Genomic DNA, 12,740 nt, shown 5'->3' on the forward strand with positions numbered 1-12,740 from the left:
TTCTGTTGTCTATTTCCATATTTAATTTACCATCTTCATTAAAAATCATGCCTAAGTAGCTGAAATGTTTTACTTGTTCTATAACTTCTCCATTCACGATGCAGTTGATATTTTTGATGTTTCTGCCTATTTTCATTGTCTTGTTAGTACTGCTGACCTTCATACCATATCTATTACAACAGTTATTCAAGTTAGTCATTTCATCTTGCAGACTTGTACTGGATTTATTTAGGAGTATAATATCTGCATAAAGTAAAGAGCTGACATTAACATCTCCAATTTTGATATCAGGTTTAATACCACTTTCTTTCATAAGTGATCCATATAGATGATGAATAACAGAGGGGATAATATACATCCTTGTCTGACACCAGATTTAACATTAAGCCATCTTCCTGTACTTCCTTCAATTCTAACTGCTGACTTACAACTCAAATAAAGACTAAGTATTGCTTGATATAATTTCCCATTGACACCATATAACTGTAGCATTTTGAAGAACTTTCCTTGCCACCTTGCCATATATGCGGTTTCCAGGTCAACAAAACTTAAATATAGATCTTTGTTATATTCCCATGATTTCTCAACTGTTTGTCATAAAGTGAAAATCTGATTCTGACATTCTCTATTTGGCCTGATTCCAGCTTGTTCTTCACTGAGCTTCCCTTTCACAATCCTTCTCGATCGTATCTGAAGTATACTTGCATAAATCTTACCACACTCAATAGGGAAATACCTCTGTAATTCTCACATTGTTTTATTTCCCTCTTTATATATAGGTACTATGAGAGCTCTACTCCAATCAATTGCAATTCGTCCCTCTATCCAGGACTTCTGAACTGTACAGTGCAGCCACTGTCAGACTTTTATACCTCCATACTTAAGCATTTCTGGTCAAATATCATCTACTCCAGCTGCCTTTCCACATTTCATGCTTTTGATGACTTTTTCCTGATTGCATGCCAGTTGAAGGTTTTTGTTTTACCACTGTGCTGTTACCGGTTGTTTCATTTAGCAAGTTTTCCAAGTAATTACTCCATACATCAATGATTTCATTTTCTCTAGTTTTTTTTTGTCACGTTTATCATCTCTAATTCCTTTTATAGCACTCTTTGCTCCATATCTGAGCTTTTTCAACAGCATGCAGAATATTTTGCCATCTTCCTGATATTTATTTTCTATGTTCTTACCAAAGTCTTCATTGATGAACTTCCTGACATTTATTCTTCTGTGTTCTCATAATTTCTCTATGCAAATGAACAAAGCTCTTAGCTGTTGCTGCTTGAATACTGATCTCAGCCAGAACTTCTCAAAGTGCAAGGGGACAAGAGTTGAAGTTCTTCAGTAGAATTTTTTTGAACTACCAGAATTCCCTCGAAAACTGCTCTACTTTAGAATGGTCTATATTTTTATATGAATCTAACTCTGGTTTCTTGGAATGTTAAGAGACTTAAAGTGTAACATAAAGTAACATCTGATATAAATTTTTCAGGAAACATTCTAGGTCATCTTCAACATCAAGTAGCAGCAGTGATGAAATAGATGGATTACATTCTTCACATAGAAGAAAAGCCAAAAAAATGGATGAAGTGGAAAGGCTTGCTGAGATGGAAAGGCAGAGGTAAGAAATATTTTGTTTTATATAATGATTTGGATTAATTTCATTAATTGATTCCAAGGGAAGGCTGAATTGTTGCCTTATAAAGTCTTGAATGTTGTACCTAGCATCCTCAGTTGTTTGCTTTAAAATTTTTAAATCTTCTTTTCTATGAAACATAATAATAATAATATTATTAATAATAATTATAGTTGGCTTAGTGGTTAGTATATCCACTCTCCATCCAAAAGGCTGCAGGTTTGAATCTTGCCATGAGCATGGATGTTTGTGATTGTCTGTGAAAATACTAGGGGTGGTGATGGACAGTAAATGGCATTGGTGTAGATGATGTGGTTCGCGGTAGTTGGTGGAGATGGAGAGTTGTAGAGTAGATGCCCTTTCGCAATGAGTCTTTGGACTCCTTGGAGGTGTCAGGTAATAATAATAATAATAATTGTTCTTATTTGTTTCTTTATTTTGTTTAGACATAGTTTTAACAAAGCAATATGCAACTGGAATAACAGATTGTCAGTGGGTTCTTGGTGAGGTCAGGAGAAGAAAACCTATGGAAATCATCTGATGATGATGATATCCTCCTAAATATCGGTTATGACCAAGGAAGAGTACACTTCCATATTATCAGGAATTGTCAACCCTGGTCCTTTGTCACAAAAATCAGAAGAATTCAGATTTTTGTGATAAAACTTGAACACTAACAAATCTTCTGGTCCTGATGGTATCATTCCCATTGTGCTAAAATATGTGCTTCAGAATTGTCACTTATCTTGTATTGCTTCTTTAGTCTTACCTGTTTGACTCACATTTACCCTATGGTATGGGAATAGGCATATATTCAGCCTATTCCAAGAAAAGATGATAGGAGTTGACCAGTAAACTACTGTCCAGTTGCTCTTACTTTGGTTTATGGATTACATTTGGAGAGATTCAACCAAAACCTCTTACTATTTATTTTCCCCAAAGACTACAACCTTCAGCTTTTAAGAACGCATTAAGAGGCTCCTTGTTTCTTTTTATCCTTTTACCTGGATACAGTACTGATACTGATGTGTTATAGGCCTTGTGACATTTTAGTGTGTGGATCAGATAAAAAAAGTGCAAAACTAAAAAACAGGTCAGTATATTGTTATTTACAAAAAAAAAAAAAAGAAAAAAAAAAGCAACTTTTTTATTTATGGAATTTTTGTCCAGCACATTGTAGTCATCTTTAGTATGATTTGAAAGGTGGAATAATAACACAAGCATTCATGGCAGAAGGATTAATACTGCAGGTCCAAAATCATGAGTTATAGTAGAGTAGCATGGTTGGTATAATTTTAACTGGATGACCAATAAGGCTTAGTAAAAGATATATCAAAAAAAAAATTAGCATTAAGTAACACTGTCATTGCACTCCATGACATCTGTCCAGATAATTAGAACATATACAGGGTATTTCAATCTATACAACTGGTTGACAGTGGAAGGTAAATAGTGATAGATGAACAATTTTTATCATCATCATCAAATTCCTGCCATGTACCCTCAAGGGGTGTACAGGATATGATAGTACTACATGAAAAAAATTACATCATTACTAACTTCCTATCTACAATTTTCCTCCAAATCAGTCTGTTACTTGTCAAGACTCCAACATTATCAGATCTTATATTTCTATCGTCTAAGGCACTTTGTACCGTATCAATCCACCTATATCTTGGTCTTCCTCTGGGTCGTTTTACTGCCAACCTGGCAGAGAACACTTGTTTTGCTAATCTTTCTTCACCCATTCTGTTTAAGTGACCATATCACCTGAGATTAGCTCTGCTAACGCATTGCTGGATGTTGACAATGTCAAGTTCTTTCCTAATATCCTCGTTTTTAATATGATATTGCCATTGATGCCATTTGTTCACGCCTATAATCTTTCTCAGGACTCTCATATCTGCGGTCTCTAGTCTTTGGTCAAGTGTTTTACTTCTGACCCAGCTCTCAGATCCATAAGTTAAAACTGGTTTGAACACTGTCTTGTATACAGCTAATTTAGTGTTCCGGCTAATTTCTCTCTTACTCCATGTGAATTTATTCACTTGACTTCCTACCATACCAGCTTTGCTGATTCTGTTGTCTATTTCTATATTTAATTTACCATCATCAGTAAGAATCGTGCCTAAGTAGCTGAAATGTTTCACTTGTTGCACAGGTTCTCCATTCACAACACAGTTGACATTTTCAATGATTCTGCCTATTTTCATCGTCTTTGTCTTTTTATTGCTGACCTTCATACCATATCTATTACAACAGTTATTCAATTTAGTCAGAGAATCTTGCAGACTTGTAGTGGATTTATTTAGAAGTATAACATCATCCGCATAAAGCAAAGAGCTGACGTTAACATCTCCAATTTTGATATCATGTTTAATACCACTTTCCTTCATAATGGGATCCATATATATAATGAATAACAGAGGGGATAATGTATATCCTTGTCTCACACCAGATTTAACATTAAACCATCTTCCTGTACTTCCTTCAATTCTAACTGCTGACTTACAACTCAAATAAAGACCAAGTATTGCTTGATATAATGCCCCATTGACACCATATAACTGTAGCGTATTGAATTGCTTTTCTCTTGGCACCTTGTCATATGCCTTTTCCAAATCGACAAAACTTAAATACAGATCTTTGTTATATTCCCATGCTTTCTCGACTATTTGTCGTAAAGTGAAGATCTGATCCTGACAGCCTCTATTTGGCCTGAATCCAGCTTGTTCTTCACCAAGCTTTTCTTCCACAATTCTTCTCAACCGTTTCTCAAGTATACTTGCATAGATCTTGCCAGGAACACTCGGTAGGGAAATACCTCTGTAATTCTCACATGCAGTTTTATTTCCCTTTTTATATATGGGTACTATGAGAGCTCTACTCACTGAGCAAATGTAGCATAATATGTGAAGTTTCAACATAGATAGTTAAAGTTCGATATGACTAAATTCTGCAGATGTCCCATCTGTAATCAATTTCGTGCCACACACAGTAGAGCAGATTTGCCGTTACTTTAGTAATGGCAGCAATAATTCTGGAATGCAGCTCATCCAAATTGGCTGGTAGTGGTGGTACAAACACTTTATCTTTTGCAAAGCTCCACAAGAAAAAAAAAAGCAATGTAAGGTTGGGGGCACGCAGTGGCCATGCTACAAGTGCAGCTCTATCAACCCATCTGCCTGGAAAATGGGTATCAAGGTATGACCTTACGTCTGTCAGGTAACGAGGAGGTGCTCGTCTTGCTGGAAATGTAAGTGTCCGTTGTGGTCATCGTCATGTAATTGTGGTATTAGGTACTCTTATAGCATGTCCAGATGCACACCACCAGTAATGATAGATTCCAAAGAAAGAAGGGTCCGTACACTTTCTTCTTGGTGCAAAAAAAAAAACGTTAGCCTTTGGGGTGCCACGAACATGTTCTGCAATGGCATGTGGATTTTCGGTTCCCCAAATTCTGCAGTTGAGTTTACTTGCCCACTTACGTGAAAGGTGCACTTGTCACTGAAAATGATTGTGTCCAAAAAGTCCTCATTTTGTTCTATCCTTCTGATCATTTCCATACAGAAATCCTAGCTTATCTTATTATTATCTTTCTTCAAATGGTGTACATGGGTAAATTTGTAGAGCCTTAAATGTTGTAAAACACACCACACAGTCACAAGCAGAATTCCAATTTGTAGAGACGCCCATCTGGTTGACTTTCCAGGGCTTTTCTGGAAACTTTCCTGAACTTCTTCCACAACAGCATCAGCAGGATGCAACCTTCCCGTTGACCTTGGATGATGCAAAGAACAGGTCATTTCCACCAAATTCTTGTTCCTCATGTAGATCATGTGCCTACTAGGAGATTCTTTGCCATATTATGTGTGGAAATTCCTCTGAACTTGTGTTGCAGACTTTGTTTTCTCAAACCAAAACACACAACGTGCTCTCTACACCATCAAAAGTTGCCATTTTCAACTGGTGTGACATATCATGCCACCTAGTGTTGTCATTTGGTAATAAAGTTATGTGACCAAAAATTGATGTGTTTCACTACATTATGACACTCGTTCAGCTTTTGTGCATCTTCCGAGTTATTCTTTGTTCTCCTGCAAAGTTGCCTACGCCCTTTTGAAACCCTGTATCATTGCTTCTCAGTTTTCTTTCTAGTCTTTTATAAGGAACCTTGTGATTAAGAGGCCACTGCATGATCTGCAAGTTCAGACTATTTTAGTTTTCATGGTTCTGTTTGTTATGTTCCTTGTGAAAAACAGCTGCATATCTTATAGATTGACTAAAGTAAGATAAATCTTAGGTAAATAAGATAATAAGCAAGATAAATCATAGGTGATGGGATCTGATAAACACTTGGAATTACTAACTAGCCAGCCACATTCATCTAAGGATCAACTTCATCCCCTTGCACATCTTTGAATGCATAAAGGTCCTTGTACCTGCAGCTTGTCCTGGTTTGGACAGGCTGGTAGATCTGTTAACATCCACATTAAACATTACAGACACGATCATATGTATAGTAAGTCAGGACTGGCAGACCATGCTCTGGGCATTCTTTTACATATGGAACAAGACAGCTTTGCTACATAGAAATTGCTAAAGATCTGAGATCACATTTATCTTGACTTTTCCAAGCTAACTTCAGTTTTATCTAGACACTAGAGGGTGCTTTTTTAGGATTAGTTCATCACTTTGAATTTTTTCTACAACTATTTAATAGAGTACTGTGTCTACCACATATGTAATTTTGTACTCAGGAGAGTACTGATGTGTTATAGGCCTTGTGACTTTTTAGTGTGTGAATCAAGTAAAAAAAAGTGCAAAAATCAAAAACAGGTGAGTACACCCAAAAAATAGAATGGTTTCAGATGTGAAAACCCGATATGAACAGTAAGTTATTTTCAAACAAAACATATATATATATATATATATATATATCTTTTGTGAGACTGGAATTAAACCACTTCCATCACTTGAAACACTTCAGCCATCCTGTTCATACTGCAATGGCAAAACGTTTTCTTCAGTAAAAGGAACTAAATTAGCACTAATTTCCAATAATTCTGAAGGTTTTTTTTTTTTTTTTTTTACCACAAGCTGAATTAATCGTTGAAATCCTGTTTTGACTAGTAAATCTTTGTATAATTCTTCATATCACACCATACGTGACTTCAGTTCACGTTTAAACTGTTCAGCTCATTCAGTATTTGGATGATATGTAAGAAAATGACTTGGCAATTTTACTAGCCATTTGAAGCCCTTCTTTAATTAATCCTGCAGTGAGTAGAATCTCTTCATCATCATCACTTTTTTCTTTTTCATCGAGATTCTCAGTGACAGCTTCTATTATTTCGTCATCACTAACAGCCTCGTCAACCATCAATTCTTCAATATCTGCAGACAAAAAATCATCAAATCCTTCTCCACCAACTGCATGTTCTAATTTGATGCTACTGGGATATTCAGTTGTATGCAACAGTATAGGGTTTTTCTTTTTCACACATTCTGGCCATGTAGCTTTCCGGCATGCATTTAAAGTTGGTAATTTCAATTTTGATAATGCTAACTCAAGTTTGCAATCCAAAATAGAAAATTTCTTCCTTACATCAAAACTGTCAGTAAATTATCCTTATCTAGTTTATCCAAAATGTATTGGAATGTTCTTATGTAGTAAGTTTTGAAGGTAGCGATCACACCCTGGTCTAATTGGTTGTATTAGGTGACAGAAAACAAAATTCCACACTCAGGCATTCTAAAACAGGATGGACAGGCACATTGTCTATAATCAATAAAACTTTAAAGTCCAGATTTTTTACCATCAAATAGCATTTAACTTCTGGAACAAAACATAGATGGAACCATTCATTAAACATTTATTTCATAACCCAATCTTTTTTATTTGCCTTCCAGTGCACTAGTAACTTATTAAAATCACACCTTTCATTGCCTGCAGTTTTAGGGATTGATTAATAAGTAATGATTTTAATATACGATCTCCTGAAGCTGCTTTAAAGCCATCAACACTTTTTTGTGATTTCTATTTGGCATTTGTCTACTTTCTTTGACATAGAGTAATCCCTGATATTTAAAACATCGAGGGGGGGGGTCCCCAAAATTCAAGTTTAAGTACACGTACCATACTAGGAAATGATAATTATAATGGAAATACCCTTTTTAACAGAACAATTCAAACAGAAATTTTAAAAATAACGCCATTTGAACCGTGTTAACTCAAAATATACAGTGTAAAAATAGAATTGCTTTTGTTTTCTAAACCGTGTTATTTCGAAATCGTGTAAAAAACGTCGTGTAAAAAGAGAATTAGCTGTATACTGTTATTTACAAAGAAAAAAAAAGCAAGTTTTTATTTATGGAATTTTTCTTCATACATTGTAGTCATCTTTAGTATGATTTGAAAGGTGGAATAATAACACAACCTACTAATATTTCATTGGAAAATCCAATGAAATATATCCTCTGGTGTTTATACTGTGAAGCATCATGAATTTCCTGCAATTATGAATATTGCAGGAAAAAATGAGAGTTTGAAAGGCAAACTATGGATATAAAAATCTGAAGTTCATAGTTGACTCAATCACTTAAGAGCAGTTCAGGAAAAGAATGAAATCATATTCAGAGATTCAAGTAAGCAGGTAAGCAGATGTCCTCAGAGAATAAAAAGAAAAACGTAACCATTAAAACTGTGTGTAAATGCACAAAACAAAAGTAATGGGAAGACTTTGTCAAGAACTTAGAAAATATGATGATGTTGACATTAAAACTGAAGATAAGATGTCTGAATTAATTATGTTGAAAGATGATAAAATAAGATGAACAGTGGTAGAAAATAATAAGAGGAATGCAGTCATATGAATATGTCAGTAGGTAGAAAAAACCATCAAAAACAACTTAAAATCTGGAAAAGCAGTAATTTACTTAGAAATGCTAAAATATGCAGCTAATAAAATTGTTTAAGTGGCTGCACTGTATGATCAGAAATTCAAATTTCTAGTGATTGGAGTAGAGCTTTCATAGTACCCATCTGTAAAATGGAAAATGAAACAGTATTCCAGGTAAGATTAATGCAAATATACTGGAATAGCAGCTGATGAAATTTATGAAAGAGAGGCTTGGGGAAAAACAAGCTGGTTTAATGGCCTAGTTGACTGAGTGCTTTGCATATCTCCTCTCCAGCCAATATGCTACATTGTGAATCCTGCATAGTCGCTGATGTTTCAGATCGTCTTTAGGTGGAAAGTGAATTTTATTGACTGCATTCCATGTTTGGTTACTATATCAGTGTTTCCTGATAGTAGAAAATAAATTTAAAAAAAATACAAAAATTAAAATAAAAGATAATAAGAAATCCTTAGCCTACCCATGGAAAAGAAAAGTACTATAGGTTGTACACCTATAGTTCATTTTACTAATATACCATAAGTATATTAGTAGAATGAACTATACTAATATACTTATCAACAATTTTATATTAGTAGAATGAATTAATATACCATAAGTATACAACCTTTCATGGTTGTGAGTCATATCAAGGGGAGGGGTAGTTCTTGATGAAGATCTAAACAACAGAGTTGGAAATGATTACCAGGCATACAGAAATGTTTTGGGAAAATTGGGAGAAAAGCACAAAGCTAATAATAATAGTAAGTGTCTGCTGGATTTCTGCTCAGGACATGGACTGGTTATTAACTAACACCATGTTGGAACATGATGTTAGTTAATAACTTTAAGTATAAATAAGTATAAAAATGTGCATAAATTCACATGGAGAGAAGATGCAAGAAATGAGAAAAGTGTCATGACTATTTTATTGTTGATAATGATGTTTTCCCACTGATTTAGAACACAATACAGCAGATTTGAAATTAGAAGTGATCACCATTTAGTCTTGAGCAGGATAAAATTGAATTTCATATTGAAAAGTGTGAAAGAAAGTTTTAAAATGAATCAAAGCTGAGCAGCTTTCAAATGTGAACTGTGGACTAAAATACACAGTTATTCAAGAAAAAATGAAAAAGTTTGAAAACAGAAACCAAACCTTGGGAGATTTATTAGAAATGGTGTTTTGTGCCAAATTTACACTATATTTGTTATTACAATATCTAAACAAAAAATATATTAAAAAACACTAAATACACTAAAACACAAAAAACCATATTCTATTGTAATATACAATAAAACTAATTTTCTAAGGGAAAAACACAATAAAACAGATAAAAATCGCCAATTTTACACACGCTCTAAAATCACCAACCAATCACAATATAGCCTCAAAACCAATTATGTGAAATAAGAGAAAAATCTGTCAAAACACTGAACTAGCAGTATAAACCAGTTTTAACTTTTGGATTTGATAACTGGGTTAGAAATAAAACAGTTTATGAAAATGTTTATTTCTAATTATTTCTCAATATGAGAGATCTGAGAAAAATTAAGGTGTAAACAGTTGTCATCAATTTCAGGATCATAATTGTGTTTGATACCAAAAATGCAGGTATATGACCCAGAAGATGATATTTTTAGTGGTTTGATAAAATAATACTCCCTTAGAAGATTAACATGTAAATGTCATAATACTGGAGAGACCCAACAGATGACAGATAGATAAATTTGGAAGAAAATTATTGATAGGAATCTATTAATAATGTAAGTGTAACTATTTGATTTGACATTGTAGTGATTTAGTTCTTCTGACCCAAACCTAATAAGCACAATGCTAATCTCAAAGAAATTCATTATGGCAATCTGCTACACTATAACAGACTATTCCTATGGTCCCTGTGAGTTTGCTGTGATGAGAATTGATTGTATTTACCCTATATACCTTCTGAGGATATATACAAAACCTTAAGGGTTGGATGTATACAGGAATTGATTATGATGATTCTTCTCATAGTCTTTTCATGATTTTTGCATTTTTTTTTTTCTATATTTTCTAAGGGCTTATGCTCGCTTATTTGCTGAGAAATGATATTTTCGGTGATTTGATGAAGTAATGCTACCTTAGCAGATTAACATGTAAATGTCATAATATGGAGAGACACAACAAATGACAGATTGATAAATTTGGAAAAAAATTATGTGCTGTCTCCAAGAATTTTTAAACTTACTGAATCCTCTATTGTAATGTTTTGATATTTATATCCTTCTGGAAAAACTTCATTGAATGCCTCCAAATTAGTCACTGAGATTTTGATATTCTGGAGTTTTTTTTCTTGTTTTCAAACCATTTAATTTTTTTTCAATAATATTGATAGTAAAATTAAAGAAAAAATGAAACAGTTTGAGAGCAGGAACCAAACCTTGGAAGTTCAGCGGCAAATCCTGAAGAAAACATTAATCGATTCAGCCAGAGAGGCATGTGGTGAGGTTGTCTGCAAGGATAGAAAAATCAGAACTCCATGGTGGACACAGGAAGTTAAAGAAGCAGTGAAGGAAACAAAGAAAGCATATCAAATACATTATAAAAAATTATGGAGACAACTACCATTAGAGAAAACTTTAGTTTAATATAAACCAAAATAATCACTTGACGTTTCGACCTTCATATCAAGGTCATCATCTGGAGCATACACATATATACAAAGAATCAATCTGCATTACAATCTACATGGCTGACCAACCGTTACAACAATTATTGGCCTGACCTCTGGTGAGAAAAAAAAAAAACCTTTACCACATCAAAGCTAGAGTCCTATTATTATTATCTATTAGGTTACAAAATTAAATTGGGCTCGAGAGCAACATGTTTATATATAAGTACAGGTAGCCCTCGTGTAACGCTGTACTTATACAACATGGTTTCGATATAATGCGGTCTACAAATTGTAGTAATCCTTGTTCAACACGGTTTTGATAAAAACATGGTCTACAAATTGTAGTAACCCTTTATCTTTTCATATATTTTTCACCGCGCGACTTAAGAATCAAATTTTATCTTCGTTAAATTTGCGTCTGCCCATATCCCGCATGTAGTTATAAGTAGCGAATTTATATTAGGAGAAATACTCTTTAGCACCCATTTTAATTGTTTACCGTGTAAAATGTTATTGTTGAAAATTGTCTTCGTTTTCTGCCAGGAAAGCGCATTAAAAATCATAAGTGTGTTTATCTCAAGCTGAGCACTTTATTTTCTGGTGAGTTACAATATGTAATGCTTTTTTATGTAAAAATTTTATTTTTATAGTAATGGCCACTTAGAGGACTTTTGCGATATGGTTGAAAACGAAATTAGTGAATTAATTGATGGGGAAATAGATTTAAATTAGGAGGAATTTGTACAATCAATAGATGATGTCGAACCAAATGGCGAGGAAAGTTCTGCCAAATATTTTGATTGTGATGAATCTGTTAAAGAATTCAGTTTAAAGAAATTAGCAGAAGGATTGAAACTTGGCAAGAAAGTTATTTTATAATGATCTCTCAATGGAGTGCTCTGCAAAATTTACGAGACAATTGGATATTTGTTTAGCTCCATATTAAGAACTTAATAAAAAATTGCAGCATAGTGGTAAGCAAGATCTTATTACTGACCTCTTGATAACTAAACCAGCTGAAGTATGCAATGAGAATTATACAAAGGATGTCCAAGAGATTTCAAGTGATGATGAAGTCCGGCCACTCGTAAATAAAGAACATCCATGAAATGTTATTTTTGAAGACAGTGATGACGATTAAATTATGCACTTTATTTTATTTTGCCTAAAACATTTATGCATTACGGGCAATGAAGTTTGCATACAATTCGTATTTTTATAAATTTATACATGTATTTAGTTTCATAGTTAATATGTTTTCTTAACTTACATGAATTATTGGAATTAAATAAAAATATTTTTTGTTGAATATGTCATTCTTGTTTATATAATTTAAAAAAAAAATGATTTCGAAACCTAACGCTACTTTTTCTATGTATGGAATAGTTTCCAATACAAGCTAAAAATTGCTTGAAGTCCTAAAGTATGCTGGAAACTAAGGCTGAATATGTGCCATCCAAATTCTTGGAATTTTTATGCCACCATTATTGTTGAGATTAGGGTGGTTAATCAGAATTTCACAGACTTCTTTAAATTTTCTTTCATAC

General features: G+C 33.7%; 1 protein-coding gene across 2 annotated transcripts in view; it reads left to right on the top strand.

Annotated features, from left to right (window-relative positions):
- LOC150100481 (arginine and glutamate-rich protein 1-like) overlaps window positions 1–12,740 on the top strand; it is a 179,940-nt gene that overhangs the window by 76,600 nt on the left and 90,600 nt on the right. For both annotated transcript variants that reach the window (XM_090402832.1, XM_090402833.1), the window contains one exon: window positions 1,493–1,621. In XM_090402832.1, coding sequence (XP_090258958.1) covers window positions 1,493–1,621 — 129 coding nt within the window. The remainder of the gene's footprint in view (window positions 1–1,492; window positions 1,622–12,740) is intronic.

The sequence above is a fragment of the Typopeltis vanoorti genome, chromosome 13 (assembly GCF_054136105.1).
Source record: "Typopeltis vanoorti isolate ZY-2024b chromosome 13, IOZ_Tvanoo_1.0, whole genome shotgun sequence".
Taxonomy (NCBI): domain Eukaryota; kingdom Metazoa; phylum Arthropoda; class Arachnida; order Uropygi; family Thelyphonidae; genus Typopeltis; species Typopeltis vanoorti.